Consider the following 18,897-nt stretch of genomic DNA (forward strand, 5'->3'; position numbering starts at 1 on the left):
TCTCAACACCATGATGAAGAATCCATGATCAAATGGGCACAGAACATAGGCCATCAAATAAATTTGGAACAATGGGAAAAATTTGGAATCAAAAAATCAAATATAGAATCATAGAATCATAGAATTATAGAATCAAAGAGTTGGAAGAGACCTCATGGGCCATCCAGTCCAACCCCCTGCCAAGAAGCAGGAATATTGCATTCAAATCACCCCTGACAAATGGCCATCCAGCCTCTGCTTAAAAGCTTCCAAAGAAGGAGCCTCCACCACACTCCGGGGCAGAGAGTTCCACTGCTGAACGGCTCTCACAGTCAGGAAGTTCTTCCTAATAGTTCTTCCTATACCTATTCATATAATCTAAAAGAAAATCTCTTAAAAATGATTCGTAAATGGTATAATACACCTCAAATTTTTTCCAGATTTTATAAAGAGGCCTCAAACAAATGCTGGAAATGTGAACAACAAACAGGGTCTTTTTTCCACCTATGGTGGTCATGCCCAAAGGTTAAAGATTTTTGCAACATGGTACATAAAGATATCCAAAAAATTCTGAAAATACAATTTAAAAAGGAACCAGAATACTTCCTGTTGGGAATGCTAGACTTTGAAAGTGATAAAAAATATGGACAAAATTTTTAACTACTTATCTACCGCAGCTAGAATGGTGTTTGCCCAAAAGTGGAGACAGAAGGAAATACCAAAAAGAGAAGACTGGCAAAATAAGATATTAGAGATAATGAATATGGATGAACTAACCTATTGGTTAACACCAAATGAAGGAACTCCAAAAAAACGCACAAACGGGGACATGGTCAAAGTTTTTTTTTAAAGAACAAAAAATAGAGACTATTTGAATAAAAAGAACATGATAAGCAACAAAATAAGGAAGCTACCATCAGACATTTTTTTCAACGCCAACAATTGAAAGATCTTCAATGAATAGAAGGAAGTCCACAAAGGATTTTTTTTAATTTTTTAATTTAATTTAATTTATTTATTATTATTTTTTCTTCCTCTTTTTCTTTTTTGTTTTTTCTTTTCCCCTGCTTTTTCCTTTTTTAATCCCCTGCACAGATGGACTATAAAAACACGGTGTGTGTGTTTTCTTCTTTTTTTTTTTTACTTTTTTTTCTTTTTTCATTTATGCTTAGATGTTAAAATTGCATACATTCTTTCCAGCTTTTCTATCTTCTTTGAAATATTCCCCCACTTTCGATGTATCTTTATTATAAACCAATAAAAATTATTGGATATAAATTCTGAGTGCCCAACGGGACGCCGGGGCTGCCTCAGATTAAAGGCCTTTGGATTTCCTTAAAACAGAGTCTTTAGATTGCTTAAAGGTTCAACAAAGTTCTTTATTAATGAAAACAAACAGGTACTTTAAAGCTTTCTTAACAGTCTATTGGCTCTCTCTCAATCTTGTCCACAGAGAACAGGCACTATCTTCATAAACTGTAACTAATGGGGAAATCCTTAACTTCTAATCTGGGCAGTCTGTCTTTGCCTCTGTTGGCGTGGAGCCCCTGCACCCGGTACCAACTGCTTCTGGCTTCCACGAGTGACTCTTACCAAGCAGAGCTTTGTAGACTTCCAGGGGAAAAGGAGTTCAGGTTTCAGTGATGGCTGGCTGAAGTCCCTCAGCAAAGGAGCTGTAAGGCTGTATATCTTCCGGCCAAGCCGTAGAAGACGAAGCTTTCTACAGGAGCTCTTGGTATTATGCCCTGCGTGAAAGGCTTCTCTGTGTGGACTGAACCCAAACTGGCTCCTATTACCTCCAAAACCCAAAAAGGGGCGGGACCAGGGAACCTAACTATAATTGATAGGTGGCTTGCCCTATGATTGCAGCCAAAAGAAGCCACCTATCTGCAGAGTCCCTGAAACTTAGGACTACAGCAAACATTCAATGCAAAGCAAACAAACTTGGAGCTCCTGGTGAAGTTGTACCTGCACAAGTACTGCTATAAGATCTCTTTTTCCTTTTTTGATGTGCCATACATACTCATGTATAAGTTGACCTCGGGTATAAGTCGAGGGCAGGTTTGCAGACCAAAATTTTGAATTTTGATATGACCCTTGGATGAATTGAGGGCCATTCTGCATGGAGTGGAAAGCACCAATGTCACAGTATCTCTTTCCTGTTCTGTGCTGTGCAATAGAATATTTGGTTGTAAACAGAAGCTGGAATAGTTTCCTTGGGAGAGGAAGGGATTTAAAAATATATAAAGATTTAGGATTCATCTGGGGCTACATTAAAAACATAAAGCTTCTGCCATAAACCAGTTTTCACTAAGCCCCGAAAGTATCAGGGCCGACTTTTGAGGCCAAGCTTGATTCTTATCTCTTGTAATCATGGAATTTTCCTCACTGAGGGCAACCGTATTGAAAGGTGGCTCAAGTAAGCTGTATCTAAGAAGATAATAGGAAATGCCATGCCTTTGGCGTGGAGATCCATTGTTATAGGGGCCAAGGCTGATGTAAACAGACTAAACAGTGTTAAGTTGATAAATCGTCAAATGTCAGCATTTATTTTGGGAACATGGGCAGTCGTGTTCCCATGAATGTAAGCAGTCCACACGAGAACGAGTTCTCAATTTTTGTCTAACTCTTCTCACTTAAAGAAATGGCAGCTTGAGCTTCAGATAGTATAATCTATAAATGTAATATGCACAGTGGGATTTTGTGTGTGTATTACATTTATATACTTATCCTTCCTCTGAGAAGCACACAACAAACTCACTGGTGATAAATCCCTATTTTTAAAATCCTCACAATGACCCGATGAGGAGGAGCACGAGCAGCAGAACCCGAAGGCCACAACCTTTTTCTCTTTTTGTTGTTTCCTAACAATTATGTATCGTCAAAGGCTTTTGTGCAGGTACAGCTGTACCAGAAGCTCCCATTTTGTTTGCTTTGCATTTAATGTTTGTTATAGTCCTAAGTTTCAGGGACTCTGCAGATAGGTGGCTTCTTTTGGCTGCAATCATAGGGCAAGCCACATGTCAATTATAGTTAGGTTCCCTGGTCCCGCCCCCTTTTTGGGTTTTTGGAGGGAAAAGGAGCCAGTTTGAGTTCAGTCCACACAGAGCAGCTTTCCATACAGGACATGAAACCAAGAGCTCCTGTAGAAAGCTTCATCTTCTATGGCTTGGCCGGGAAGATATATAGCCTACAGCTTGGCTGGGGAGATACAGCCCCACAGCTTGGCCGGGGTCATACAGCCTTACAGCTCCTTTGTGGAGGGACTTCAGTCAGCCATCACTGAAACCTGAACTCTTTTTTCCTTGGAGGTCTACAAAGCTCTGCTTGGTAAGGGTCTCTCGCGGAAGCCAGAAGCAGTTGGTACCGTGTGCAGGGGCTCCATGCCAACAGAGGCAAAGACAGACTGTCCAGATTAGAAGTTAAGGATTTCCCCATTAGTTACAGTTATGAAGATAGTGCCTGTTCCCCGTGGACAAGATTGAGAGAGAGCCAATAGACTGCTAAGAAAGCCTTAAAGTACCTGTTCGTTTTCATTAATAAAGAACATTGTTGAACCTTTAAGCAATCTAAAGACTCTGTTTTAAGGAAATCCAAAGGCCTTTAATCTGAGGCAGCCCCGGCGTCCCGTTGGGCACACGGAATTTATGTCCTGTCTACAGTCTTATTCACAGGCCCAGGGTGCGACAGCACAGCTTTCATGGCTGGAATCACTGGGTTGTTGTAGGTTTTTCGGATTATATGGCCATGTTCTGGAAGCATTCTCTCCTGACATTTCGCCTGCATCTATGGTAAACATCCTCAGAGGTTGTGAGGTCTGAAGAGAGGATGCTTGCCATAGATGCAGGTGAAATGTCAGGAGAGAATGCTTCTAGAGTTGTAGTTGCTGGGAGAATGCTTCTAGAGTTGTAGTTGCTGGAATTTATAGTTTACCTACAATCAAAGAGTATTCTGAACTCCACCAATTATGGAATTGAACCAAACATGGCACACAGGACTCCCATGACCAACAGAAAACACTAGAAGGGTTTGGGAGTTGTAGTTCATCTACATCCAGATAGCACTCTGGACTCAAACAATGATGAAACTGGACCAAACTTGGCACAGATATTCCATATGCCCAAATATGAACACAGATGGACTTTGGGAGGAATGAACTTTGACATTTATAGTTCACCTACAATCAAAGAGCATTCTGAATCCCACAAATTACGCAATTAGGCCAAACTTCCCACACAGAACCCCCATGACCAACGGAAAATACTCAAGGCCATCCAGTCCAACTCTATGACTGGATGGCTCATTTTCAGGGGGGCTTTGTTTATGTTTTCTTACCCTGGTGAAGGGAGTTGGACTTGATGGACTTAAGGCAGCATTTCTCAACCTGGGGGTCGAAACCCCTCGGAGGAGGGTAATGAGGGGGTGTCGGAAGGGTTGCCAAAGGCCACCAGAAAACTCCTGCTGGTCATGAATTTTCTATGTGGGAGGTTTGGCCCAATTCTATCATTGGTGGAGTTCAGAGTGCTCTTTGATAGTAGGTGAACTATAAATCACAGCAACTACAACTCCCACATGTCAAGGTCTATTTCCCCCAAACTCCACCAGTGTTCACATTTGGGTATATTGAGTATTGGTGCCAAGTTTCGTCCAGATCCATCATTGTTTGAGTCCACAGTGCCCTCTGGTTGTAGGTGAACTACAACTCCAAAGCTCAAGGTCAATGCCCATTAAACCCTTCTAGTGTTTTCTGTTCGCCATGGAAGTTCTATGTGCCAAGTTTGGTTCAATTCCTTCATTGGTGGAGTTCGGAATGCTCTTTGATTGTAGGTTAACCGTAGAATTGGGAAGTTTGGCCCAATTCTATCGTTGGTGGGGTTCAGAATGCTCTTGGATTGTACGTGAATTATAAATCCCAGTAACTACAACTCCCACATGTCAAGGTTTATTTTCCCCAAACTCCACCAGTGTTCATATTTGTGCAAATGCAATATTTGTGCCAAGTTTGGTCCAGAACCATCATTGTTTGAATCCACAGTGCTCTCTGGTTGTAGGTGAACTACAACTCCAAAGCCCAAGGTCATTGCCCATTAAACCCTTCTAGTGTTTTCTGTTGGTCAGGGGAGTCCTGTGTGCCAAGTTTGGTTCAATTCCATAATTGGTGGGGTTCAGAATACTCTTTGATTGTAAGTGAACTATAAATCCCAGCAACTAGAACTCCCAAATGACAAATTCATAATTTTTGAGTGATGGTCACAAATTGGGTTCTATCCAAATTTGGTTTTAATTCGTCCAGTGGTTTTGAGTTCTGTTAATCCCACAAATGAGCATTTTTATTTATATAGATGATGATGATGATGATGATGATTATCATCAACCGCTCTGAGTCCCCTTGGGGAGATAGAGCGGTATATAAATAAAGTTTTGCTGTTGTTGTTGCTCAATTTTTGTTGCTGGCAAGTGTATTTTTTTTATTTAGACAGGCCTTAAGGTCTCGCAAACTCAAAACTGTGGCTTTCTTGATTTGAGTCTACCCCTTTGAGTGAGACTTCCTCTTTTCCTGTCGTATCATTTCTAATAGGTCAGGTCATCTCATGATATGGCTGAAGAACAATAATCAAAGTTAATCCATTTTGAGTTTTAGGGAGAGTTCAGGCTTAATTGGCATCTGGGTTTTCCCCCCAGCAACTACAACTCCCAAATGACGAAATAATTTGTTTTAATGATGTTTTTTCTTGCCCTGGTGAAGGAAGTTGGACTGGACGGCCTTTAAGGAAGCATTTCTCAACCTGGGGATTGGGACCCTTAGGGGAGTCACGATGGGGTGTCAGAAGGGTCGCCAAAGTCCACCAGAAAACACAGTATTTTCTGTTGGTCATGTGGGTTCTGTGTGGGAAGTTTGGCCCAATTCTGTCATTGGTGGGGATCAGAATACTCATTGATTGTAGGTATTTATTTATTTATTTATCGTATCATCAGCTACCATACCATTGTATTACATTTCTAACAGAACAAAACAAACACACAGATTTTAAAAAAACAAAATAACACAGATTTTGCAAACTTGGTAGTTGGTTAAATGTCCTTTGACCAGTATCTGGCCACTTGGAGTGCCTCTGGTGTTGCCGCAAGAAGGTCCTCCATGGTGCATGTGGCAGGGCTCAGGTTGCATTGCAGAAGGTGGTCAGTGGTTTGCTCTTCTCCGCACTCGCATGTCGTGGTTGGCTCTGCATCTTGTGATGCCAGAGCGCAGTCTGTTCAGCGCCTTCCAAGTCGCCCCGTCTTCTGTGTGCCCAGGGGGGAGTCTCTCATCTGGTATCATCCATGGATTGAGGCTCTGAGTTTGAGCCTGCCACTTTTGGACTCTCGCTTGCTGAGGTGTTCCAGCGAGTGTCTCTGTAGATCTAAGAAAACTATGTCTTGATTTAAGTCGTTGACATGCTGGGTGATACCCAAACAAGGGATGAGCTGGAGATGTCACTGCCTTGGTCCTTTCATTATTGGCTGCTACTTCTCGGCGGATGTCAGGTGGTGCAATACCGGCTAAGCAGTGTAATTTCTCCAGTGGTGTGGGGCGGAGACACCACATGATAATGCGGCATGTCTCATTAAGAGCCACATCTACTGTTTTAGTGTGGTGAGATGTGTTCCACACTGGACATGCGTACTCAGCAGCAGAGTAGCATAGCGGAAGGGCAGATGTCTTCACTGTGTCTGGTTGTGATCCCCAGGTTGTGCCAGTCAGGTTTCGTATGAAGTTGTTTCTAGCGCCCACTTTTTGCTTGATGTTCAGGCAGTGCTTCTTGTAGGTCAGAGCACGGTCCAGAGTGACTCCCAGGTATTTGGGTGTGTTGCAATGCTCCCGTGGGATTCCTTCCCAGGTAATCCTCGGAGCTCGGGATGCTTGTCTGTTCTTGAGGTGAAAGTTGATTGTAGGTGAACTATTTTTACAATGTTGACTGTAGCTACAGGTACAAAGCATCAGCTCTCACGTCCCATTTAAATGAATTCTTTCCTTCTCAAGATGTGGTTTCTAACATTAAGTAGTACAACATGCACTGTCCATGCTGGAGTAAACAAAGGGAGAGATTAACTGGGTGGATTAAACCCAACTTGTCAGAAGTTTAAACTCAAGCACACATGAATCAAAAGTGTTTCTTCCATTATCTCCAAAAGGGAAAAAAAATATGATGTTGTATCCCCAGAGACGTAGGAGAACCTTCCATTGAATCAAAGGGGGCTTCCTTCTCAGTAGACACGTAAAGGGTTGTGCTGTGAATTTTGCAAGTTACTCTATTTTGCAGGCAGACCACAGCCCCAAAGGAGCTAAATTCAAATATATCAAAACCTTTTGCTTTCCTTTTGCTTTGATTGAATCTGATGACAGAATGGTGGAGGGCGCGGGGAGGGTATTTTAAGCCGTAAGCATGTATGACTAATAGATAATAGGATTGCTTAAGCTTTTGTAATATTATGTAATATTTAAATTTATGTTGATTTTTTCCTCCATTTCACATGTAGTAATTAATTTTGTCTTACTGACAGATGATTCTCAATGACTGATTTTCAAGAGAAAATCCAGACAGGTATTTTTTTTAACTCTTTGTTTTCATTCACGGTGGGTTGTGTTTGTGGCTTTTGTTTCTAAAGGGTGGGGAGGGCAATGATGCAGGCTGTGATGTGAATCAGTCTTATTTCAATATCTACGTAAATCTTATATACTGTGCCTTGTGAAAGTGTGCCAAGGGGGAGATGGGTAGAAGAGGTTGTGCAACTGGCTATTGACAAAGCATTTCTGGTTGGGGAAACCACTCAATTCCATATAGGGACTAAGATCATGTCACAGGAGATGTCTCATGAAGGTCTGCCTTCGTGTTTTCATCGTGTAGGAACTCGCCTTCCCATAACTGTTATATAACATTTAGTATTATATAATTTGGCATATAATCCAAAACTTATCTTATGTTCCCCATATGACATTGGCCACTATATATCAATGGAGTTAGTACTAAAAGAGGAATATGGGGTTTTTAGCCATTGTGTATAGCAGTGGTTCCCAACCTGTGGGCCATAAAACCTAAAATAAGGTCCGTGGCTCTAGATAATTCAATATGGTTTTCTGTGGGTGAGCAGATTGCAACTACTGGATGGCATGTGTTCTGCATCAGAAACGAGAGCTGATGTAGTCTATCCAATGCAATTTTCTGAATCAGCACCCTAAATAACCAAACACAATCTAAAGTTGACCAAAAATTGATTCATGACCTTTTTTGGTACTAATGTTGGAGACTTGTCCCTGGTCATAGTGGTCCCTGGTGGAATAAAGGTTGGGAACCACTATTCTAGACCAATCTTACTTGGAATATAGGCATGTGTTCTGCATCAGAAACAAGAACTGCAATTTTCTGAATCAGCACCCTAAATAACCAAACCCAATCTAAAGTTGACCAAAAACTGATTAACGACCCTTTTTGGTACTAATGTTGGAGAGTGGTCTCTGGTCAAAGTAGTCCCTTGGTAAAAAAAAAGGTTGGGAACCACTATTCTAGACCAATCTTACTTGGAATACTGGCATGTGTTCTGCATCAGAAATGAGCGCTGATGTGGTCTATCCAATGCAGTTTTCTGAATCGGCACCCAAATAACCAAACCCAATCTAAAGTTGACCAAAAACTGATTCATAACCCTTTTTGGTACTAATGTTGGAGAGTGGTCCCTGGTCAAAGTGGTCCCTGGTGAAAAAAAAAAGGTTGGGAACTACTATTCTAGACCAATCTTACTTGGAATATTGGCATGTGTTCTGCATCAGAAATGAGAGCTGATGTGGTCTATCCAATGCAATTTTCTGAATCAGCACCCAAATAACCAAACCCAATCTAAAGTTGACCAAAAACTGATTAATGACCCTTTTTGGTGCTAATGCTGGTCAAAGTGGTCCCTGGTGAAATAAAGGTTGGGAACCACTATTCTAGACCCAATCTTACTTGGAATATTGGCATATGTTCTGTATCAGAAACAAGAGCTGATGTGGTCTATCCAATGCAATTTTCTGAATCAGCACCCAAATAACCAAACCCAATCTAAAGTTGACCAAAAACTGATTCATGACCCTTTTTGGTACTAATGTTGGAGAGCGGTCTCTGGTCAAAGTGGTCCCTGGTGAAAAAAAAAGGTTGGGAACCACTATTCTAGACCAATCTTACTTGGAATATTGGCATGTGTTCTGCATCAGAAACGAGAGCTGATGTGGTCTATCCAATGCAGTTTTCTGAATCAACACCCAAATAACCAAACCCAATCTAAAGTTGACCAAAAACAGATTCATGACCCTTTTTGGTACTAATGTTGGAGAATGGTCCCTGGTCAGAGTGGTCCTAAATATCTCGGTGTCACCTTAGATCGAACACTAGCATATAGGAAAGACTCCTTGAACACCAAGCACAAAGTAACTGCACGCAATAACATCCTGCAAATACTTGCTGGCAGCACATGGGGTACAGACCCAAAATTAGTGAGAACATCAGCCCTAGCCTTGTCTTACTCAACTGCTGAGTATGCCCGCCCTGTTTGGTATACGTCTGCCCATGCAAAGCAGGTGAACATGGCTTTGAATGAATCATGCAGAATAATCACAGGATGTCTTAAACCTATACCTCTTGATAAACTTAATGGTAGTGCATAGAGTACATACCCAAAATTAGTAAGAACATCAGCCCTAGCCTTGTCTTACTCAACTGCCGAGTATGCTTGCCCTGTTTGGCATACGTCTGCCCATGCAAAGCAGGTGAACATAACATTGAATGAATCATGCAGAATAATCACAGGATGTCTTAAACCTACACCTGTTGATAAACCTAATGGTAGTGCATAGAGTACATACTCAAAATTAGTAAGAACATCAGCCCTGACCTTGTCTTACTCAGCTGCTGAGTATGCCTGCCCTGTTTGGCATACGTCTGTCCATGCAAAGCAGGTGAACATGGCTTTGAATGAATCATGCAGAATAATCACAGGATGTCTTAAACCTATACCTCTTGATAAACTTAATGGTAGTGCATAGAGTACATACCCAAAATTAATAAGAACATCAGCCCTGGCCTTGTCTTACTTAACTGCTGAGTATGACTGCCCTGTTTGGCATACGTCTGTCCATGAAAAGCAGGTGAACATGGCTTTGAATGAATCATGCAGAATAATCACAGGATGTCTTAAACCTACACCTGTTGATAAACTCTACAAGCTAGCTGGCATTGCCTCCCTTGATGTGCAATGAGAAGTTGTTACTAACTGTGAGATAAATAAGGTTGAACACTGTGAAAGCCACCCACTGCATGGCTACCAGTTGACTCAAATCAAGGGAAAGCATTATGAGAACTACGACTCCTCCTGGTATCCCTTCAGCAACAGTAAGGGTATCCCTCTGGGCAGCTAGACCAGGAAATCCCAACTGGATGTCCCGTCACGAGAGAGGGTCTTCCTCCAAGGGCAAACCAAGAATGGGCAACTTGGATGTCCCTGAACAGACTCAGAAGTGGAGTGGGCAGTTAAAAAGGCTACCTGGCAAAATGGCACTACTTAAAAGAATCCCACACCTTGTGTGACTGTGGAGCATAACAGACAACTCCGCATTTGTATGCTTGCCCACTGTGCCCTGCCTCATGTACAGAGGAAGAATGGTTGGAGGGTACAGACAATGCCATTGCTGTTGCACGTTTTTGGTTAAAAAAAAATGACCACCTGTGCTCCTTCTATTTTTATCAGTTTTATACTAATTTTTGCAATGCTTTTAATACGAAATAAATAAGAGTGGTCCCTCCTCAAACAAACAAACAAACAAGTTGGGAACCATTGGTGTATAGGGAGTAGTGAATATTCCCATCTGGAGAGTCTAAAAAAATGGCAATTTGCTAGAGTAACTTGCATTGATATCTACATATGTCGCAAACAGGATGCCAAAAGTAGGTTTCTTGGACCCTTTTCTGTTTTCCTTTTTAATGTAACTTTGATGTTGTTGTTGTTGTTTGTTGTATATGTTTTAATTTTATTGCTGTATTATGTTTTGATTTTATTGCTGTATTATGTTGTCCGGGCTTGGCCCCATGTAAACTGCTTCGAGTCCCCATTGGTGAGATGGTGGCGGGGTAGAAATGAAGTTTATTATTATTATTATTATTATTAATAATAATAATAATAATAATAATAATAATTGAAGCTTCCAAACAGTCTTCAAAGGCAACCCCACGTAGAATGTGTTGCAGTAGTCTATACAGGATGTAACCAGAGCATGGACTACCATGGCCATGGTTCTGTTTTCAGTGTTTAAAAAACTGCATTAATAAAGCTTCCACCTCCTTGTATTGTCGAAGGTTTTCATGGCCAGAATCACTGGGTTGTTGTAGGTTTTTTAGGGCTATATGGCCATGGTCTAGAGGCATTCTCTCCTGACGTTTCGCCTGCATCTATGGCAAGCCTCCTCAGAGGTAGTGAGGTCTGTTGGAACTAGGAAAAGGGTTTATATATCTGTGGAAAGACCAGGGTGGGACAAAGGATTCTTGTCTGCTGGAGCTAGGTGTAAATGTTTCAACTTACCACCTTGATTAGCATATAATGGCTTGACAGTGCCTGGGGCAAACTTTTGTTGAGAGGTGATTAGATGTCCTTGCTTGTTTCCTCTCTGTTGTTGTGCTGTTGTAATTTTAGGGTTTTTTAATACTGGGAGCCAGATTTTGTTCATTTTCATGATTTCCTCCTTTCTGTTGAAATTGTCCACATGCTTCTTGTGGGTTTCAATGGCTTCTTTGTGTAGCCCAGTGATTCTCAACCTTCCTAATGCCGCGACCCCTTAGTATAGGTCTTCATGTTGTGGTGACCCCCAATCATAACGTGATTTCCATTGCCACTTCATAACTGTAATTTTGCTACTGTTATGAATCATAATGTAAATATCTGATATGCAGGATGTATTTTTAATCACTGGACCAAATTTGGCACAAATACCCAAATTTGAAAACTGGTGGGGTTGAGGGTGATTGATTTTGTCATTTGGTAATGCTGGAGTTGCTGGGATTTATAGTTCACCGAAAATCAAAGAGCCTTCTGAACTCCACCAATGATGGAATTGAATCAAATTTGGCACACAGAATTCCCATGACCAAGAGAAAATACTGGGAAGGTCTGGTGGAAAAGTTTGGTAGGCATTGACCTTGAGTTTTTGGAGTTGTAGTTCACCTACATCCAGAGAACACTGTGGACTCAAGCAATGATGGATCTGGATCAAACTTGGCAAAAATACTCAATATGCCCAAATGTGAACACTGGTAGAGTTTGGAGAAAATAGACCTTGCCATTTGGGAGTTGTAGTTGTTGGGATTTATAAAAGGTAAAGGTAAAGGTAGTCCCCTGACATTAAGTCCAGTCATGTCTGACTCTGGAGTGTGGTGCTCATCTCCATTTCTAAGCCGAAGAGCCAGCATTGTCCATAGACACCTCCAAGGTCATGTGGCCGGCATGACTGCATGGAGCGCCGTTACCTTCCCACCGGAGCGGTACCTATTGATCTACTCATACTTGCATGTTTTCGAACTGCTAGGTTGGCAGAAGCTAGGGCTGACAGCGGAAGCTCACGCCGCTCCCCGGAATTGAACCTGCGACCTTTTGATCAACAAGCTCAGCAGCTCAGTGCTTTAACCCACTGTGCCACCGGGGGCTCCTTGTTGGGATTTATAGTTCACCCAAAATGAAATAGCATTCTGAACCCCACCAATGATAGAATTGGACCGAACTTTCCATACAGAACACCCATGACCAACTGAAAATAATATGTTTTCTGATGGTCTTTGGCGACCCTTCTGACACCCCCTCGCGACCCCCACAGGGGTCCCGACCCCCAGGTTGAGAAACACTGGTGTAGCCTGACATGGTGGTTGTGAGAGTGGTCCAGCATTTCTGTGTTCTCAAATAATATGCTATGTCCAGGTTGGTTTATCGTGTGCTCTGCTATGGCGGACTTCTCTGGTTGAATCAGTCTGCAGTGCCTTTCATGTTCCTTGATTCATGTCTGGGCAACGCTGCGTTTGGTGGTCCCCCCACCTCCTTGTCCACATCAGAAGTCCTTCAGAGCTTTCAAAGTTAAGGAGGAAACCGGATCCTTTCGGAATCAGTTCAGGTTTCCTTATTGAAATCAGCAGAACGTGTTTAGTGAGCAAACGTTTCAGGTGGCGACAAAACACAGGGGGCTGTTAATCATGCTCACGGCATCCGTCTTCATTTCTCTTTTTGCATGGGTGTTTCCCTCCCCCCCCAAAATATTCTATTAGTTTTTGTTACGTATGATCTCCCTTTTGTGAATCCATGCTGAATATCTTTAATTAAATCATAACTTTCCCTGTTTTGTCCTTGATTAGTGTTTCCAATATCTTCCCCACTGCTGAAGTTGAGCCTACTGGTGTTTAATTTCCTTGATCTTCCCTAGAGCCGTTACGAAGCATGAGGGTTGCATCACTTGCCCTGTCCATGGCTACTCAACCTCCTTACCCAACGCTACCTCGTTTTTCTTTTCTTTTAAGAGCCCTATGTTTTCAAAGTGAAGTTTTTGGAAGCATTGTCCTAAACTAGGTTCTTGTAGGTTTTTTCGGGCTATAGGGCCATGTTCTAGAGGCATTTCTCCTGACGTTTCGCCTGCATCTATGGCAAGCATCCTCAGAGGTAAGACCTCACTACCTCTGAGGATGCTTGCCGTAGATGCAGGCGAAACGTCAGGAGAAATGCCTCTATAGCCCGAAAAAACCTACAAGAACCTAGTGATTCCAGCCATGAAAGCCTTCGACAATACATTGTCCTAAACATTCCATTTAGAATTTATTATGGACTAGCGGTTCCCTGCCACATGTTGCTGTGGCCCAGTCTGGTGATCTGGAAAATAAAGTAATGAGAAAGTGTTGGTTTCTAATATAAGTAATGTCTTGATGCTTGTGGGTAAACAGTATTTCTTGTTGTTTCTTTGTCAGTGTTGATGTGGAGAGTGTCTGGTTTGCCTACTCTGGAACATGCAACATATAATTGTCCTTGTTTAGGGGCCCCTTTCAAATCTATGATGCTATATCTGTGTGTGTGTGTGTGTGTGTGTGAATCATATCTATCTATCTACTAGGCCTGGGTAACCACGGAAAAATTTGGTTCTAAACTCGTTTTGTTTTTAGGGGGCCCTTGCGTTTTGTTTTTTTAAATAATTCTGAAATTTTCCTTTAAAAAATTTACGAAATTTCGTAAAATTACGAATCGATTCGTTAATGGCGGACGAGATTGCGCAATATGCTAAAAAAACTTCCAAATGGGACAGGAGGAACTTCTGAAGCTTCCCTCTCCCTCTGTTGTTGAGTGTTGGTGTGATAAAACAAACAACAACTATAAAACTTGCACCAGACATGTGAAAATAATTACGAAATAATTATGAAATAATTACGAAATAATTACAAAACAATTTTGAAATAATAATGAAACAATAACGAAATAAATTGAAAAAAATATTTCAAATCTAATTTACTCCTCACACTATTCCTGCATGGCTCAATATCGGATCGTAAGCTAATTTAAATACGAATTAATAACGAATTACGAAATTAACAAACGAAACCGCCCAGCCCTAATATCTGTGTGTGTGTGTGTCTGTGTGTGAATCATATCTATCTATCTATAACTATGGCTGGATGGCTCTCTGTCAGGAGGGCTCTGATTACATTTTCTTGCCCTGGTGAAGAGAGTTGGACTGGATGGCTTCAAACTACAATGGCTTCAAACTACAAGAGAGGAGATTCCATCTGAACATTAGGAAGAACTTCCTGACTGTGAGAGCCGTTCAGCAGTGGAACTCTCTGCCCCGGAGTGTGGTGGAGGCTCCTTCTTTGGAAGCTTTTAAACAGAGGCTGGATGGCCATTTGTAAGGGGTGATTTGAATGCAATATTCCTGCTTCTTGGCAGGGGGTTGGACTGGATGGCCCATGAGGTCTCTTCCAACTCTTTGATTCTATGATTCTATGATTCTAAGTATTTTCTGTTGGTCATGGGGGTTCTGTGTGGGAAATTTGCCCCAATTCTGTCATTTGTGGGATTCAGAATGCTCTTTGATTGTAGGTGAACTATAAATCCCAGTAACTAAAAATCTCAAATGTCAAGGTCTATTTCCCCCAAATTCCATCTGTGTTCATATTTGGGCATATGGAATATTTGTGCCAAGTGTGGTCCAGATCCATTATTTTTTGAGTCCACAGTTCTCTCTGGATGTAGGTGAACTACAACTCCCAAACTCAAGGTCAATGCCCACCAAACCATTCTGTGCTTTCTGTTGGACATGGGAGTCCTGTATGCCACGTTTGATTCAATGCCATAATTGGTGGAGTTCAGAATGCTCTTTGATTGTAGGTGAACTATAAATCCCAGTAACTACAAATCCCAAATGTCAAGGTCTATTTTCCCCAAACTCCACCAGTGTTCATATTTGGGCATATGGAATATTTGTGCCAAGTGTGGTCCAGATCCATAATTGTTTGAGTCCACAGCGCTCTCTGGGTGTAGGTGAACTACAACTTCCAAACTCAAGGTCAATGCCCACCATAATTGGTGGAGTTCAGAATGCTCTTTGATTGTAGGTGAACTATAAATCCCAGAAACTACAATTCCCAAATAACAAAATCAAAAAAAAAATGAGTGAAGGACATACATTGGGTTATTAGGTGTATTGTGTTCAAATTTGGTGTCAATTGGCTCACTGGTTTTTGAGTTCTGTTAATCCCACAAACAAATATTACATTTTTATTTATATAGATTTTCTCTTATCTTTTGTAGGCCATGATCATTGCAGCAATAGTTTTCTCTAGATCACTAATAGAATATGGTCAACAACACTGAAAGCTACGTGCTCAAATTAAACAGGTCTTTGAGAAATATATTGCTCCTCATTATCGTATGTTGGATAAGTTGCTTTTATCTGCCTCGTCAAATTGACACACACTTCTTCATGATTTGATGTTGAGATCGACTTATATTTATATTTATCGTGTCAGGAGCAAACCAAACAGTTGTATTGCATTTTAAACCAACAAATAGACAAACAAACAAAACACAATGAATCATAGAATCATAGAATCAAAGAGTTGGAAGAGACCTCCTGGGCCATCCAGTCCAACCCCATTCTGCCAAGAAGTAGGAATATTGCATTCAAATCACCCCTGACAGATGGCCATCCAGCCTCTGTTTAACAGCTTCCAAAGAAGGAGCCTCCACCACACTCCGGGGCAGAGAGTTCCACTGCTGAACGGCTCTCACAGTCAGGAAGTTCTTCCTAATGTTCAGATGGAATCTCCTCTCTTGTAGTTTGAAGCCATTGTTCCATTGCGTCCTAGTCTCCAAGGAAGCAGAAAGGAAGCTTGCTTCCTCCTCCCTGTGGCTTCCTCTCACATATTTATACATGGCTATCATATCTCCTCTCAGCCATGTATACATGTTTGCAATGTTTGCAAGCTTGGTAGTTGATTAAATGTCCTTTGACCAGTGTCTGGCCACTTGGAGTGCTTCTGATGTTGCTGCAAGAAGGTCCTCCCTGGTGCATGTGGCAGGGCTCAGTTTGCATTGCAGCAGGTGGTCAGTGGTTTGCTCTTCTCCACATTCGCATGTCGTGGACTCCACTTTGCATCTCGTGGTGCCAGAGCGCAGTCTGTTCAGCGCCTTCCAAGTCGCCCAGTCTTCTGTGTGCCCAGGGGGGAGTCTCTCATTTGGTATCAGCCATTGATTGAGGTTCTGGGTTTGAGCCTGCCACTTTTGGACTCTCGCTTGCTGAGGTGTCCCAGTGAGTGCCTCTGTAGATCTTAGAAAACTATTTCTTGATTTAAGTTGTTGACGTGCTGGCTGATACCCAAACAGGGGAAGAGCTGGAGATGTCTCTGCCTTGGTCCTTTCACTATTGGCTGCTACTTCCCGGCGGATGTCAGGTGGTGCAATACCGGCTAAGTAGTGTAATTTCTCCAGTGGTGTAGGTACAGTCAACATCAAAGACATAAAATACAATTAAAACAGTTAATTTAAATATAAAACCAGATAAAACAATATCAATAAAAACATTTATTAGTTTCAGTCTTCTAGTTAAAAGCACTGTCCAGTAGCGTCGTCCAGTCGTTCCATTTCTTTTTCTCGATGTCTGTTATATTGCATCTGAAAACGCCTGGTTTGCGCTGGTTGGTAGAGGTTCATTAATCCTGCTCTTTAGGAGAGTAAAAAATCTGAATTAATCAAAAGAATTAAGATGTGGTCCTGCAGCTAGGCTATGTGTGAATGTTCTAAAATCAGTGCATATGAGGACTATAAGGCGGTTTATAGTGCATTTTCAATGTGGACATGATGCCCAGTTTACAGGCACCCCAGTGACGCTGAGGCATTTGGAATTAAGGTGATTGAGAGTTTAAACAACCTTTGAGGGACTAAATCGGCTTAATTCCAAGTGCTTTGGATTAATCATCAGTTGGCCTCTGAATTAGGTATTTGCCATTAAAGTGGAAGATGCTTCTGTGAAATTACCTGTTAGTGTGGTGGTATTATGTGTGCATCAACAGAGAGAAAAAGAGAAAATTTGGCTGTATTTTTATAATAAGATCAAGAGATAAAAGTAAAGGTTTCTCTGACATAAAGTCTAGTTGTGTCCGACTCTGGAGGTTGGTGCTCATCTCCATTTCTAAGCCTAATAATAATGATGATGATGATGATGATGATGATGATGATGAAGATGAAGATCCACCCAGAGGAAAAGTGTTCCTGCCAGACATCAAGGGAACCACTGACCGCATAAGGAAACTGATGAGGAAACACAACATACAAACCACTTACAGACCCACCAAGAAAATCCAACCAATGCTACGTTCAGCAAAGGACAAGAGGGATCCTCTCACTTCTGCAGGAGTCTACCGTGTACCATGCAGCTGTGGACAAGTCTACATAGGGACCACCAAACGCAGCAGCATTGCCCAGACACGCATCAAGGAACATGAAAGGCACTGCAGACTACTCCAACCAGAGAAATCAGCCATAGCAGAGCACCTGAGGAACCAACCAGGACACAGCATATTATTTGAGAACACAGAAGTGCTGGACCACTCTCACAACCACCATGTCAGGCTACACAGAGAAGCCATTGAAACCCACAAACATGTGGACAATTTCAACAGAAAGGAAGAAACCATGAAAATGAACACAATCTGGCTACCAGTATTAAAAAAACTCAAAAATTACAGCAGCAAAACAACAGAGGGGAAACAAACAGGCACATGAAATCACTCTCAACAAAAGATTCCCCCCAGGCGCTTCCAAGGCATTGAATGCAAATCAAGGTGATCAGCTGAAACATTCCCAGCAAACAAAAGTCCTTTGTCTCACCCTGGTCATTCCACAGATATATAAACCCATTTTCCCAGTTCCAACAGACCTCACTACCTCTGAGGATGCTTGCCATAGATGCAGGTGAAACGTCAGGAGAGAATGCCTCTAGACCATGGCCATATAGCCCGGAAAAACCTACAACAACCCATGGATTCCGGCCATGAAAGCCTTCGACAATACAATAATAATAATAATAATAAACTTTATTTATTAGGGCTGGGTAACAACGGAAAAATTTGTTTCTAAACCCGTTTCATTTTTAGGGGGTCCATTGCGTTTCATTTTTTAAAAGAATTCCGAATTTTTCTTTAAAATTTTTTCGTTATTTACGAAATTTCGTTAATTTCGAATCGATTCTTTAATGGCGGACGTGATTGCGCAATATGCTAAAAAAAACCCGTCCAAATGGGACAGGGGGAACTTCTGAAGCTTCCCTCTCCCTCTGTTGTTGACTGTTGGTGTGATAAAACAAACAACAACTATTAAACTTGCACCAGACAT

At 41.7% G+C, this 18,897-nt stretch overlaps 1 protein-coding gene across 8 annotated transcripts in view; it reads left to right on the top strand.

Moving 5' to 3' along the window:
- The window catches only part of ZNF536 (zinc finger protein 536), a 773,116-nt gene that overhangs the window by 643,362 nt on the left and 110,857 nt on the right, over positions 1 to 18,897 (top strand). The window contains exon 10 of one of the 8 annotated variants that reach the window (XM_067471136.1): positions 7,522 to 7,562. The exons of the other annotated variants lie outside the window; for them this stretch is intronic. Within the exon in view, the coding sequence (XP_067327237.1) occupies positions 7,522 to 7,535 (14 nt within the window). The 3' untranslated portion in view covers positions 7,536 to 7,562. The remainder of the gene's footprint in view (positions 1 to 7,521; positions 7,563 to 18,897) is intronic. 8 annotated transcript variants of the gene reach the window in all.

Source organism: Anolis sagrei, chromosome 8 (genome assembly GCF_037176765.1).
Source record: "Anolis sagrei isolate rAnoSag1 chromosome 8, rAnoSag1.mat, whole genome shotgun sequence".
In the NCBI taxonomy this organism is placed as follows: Eukaryota; Metazoa; Chordata; class Lepidosauria; order Squamata; family Dactyloidae; genus Anolis; species Anolis sagrei.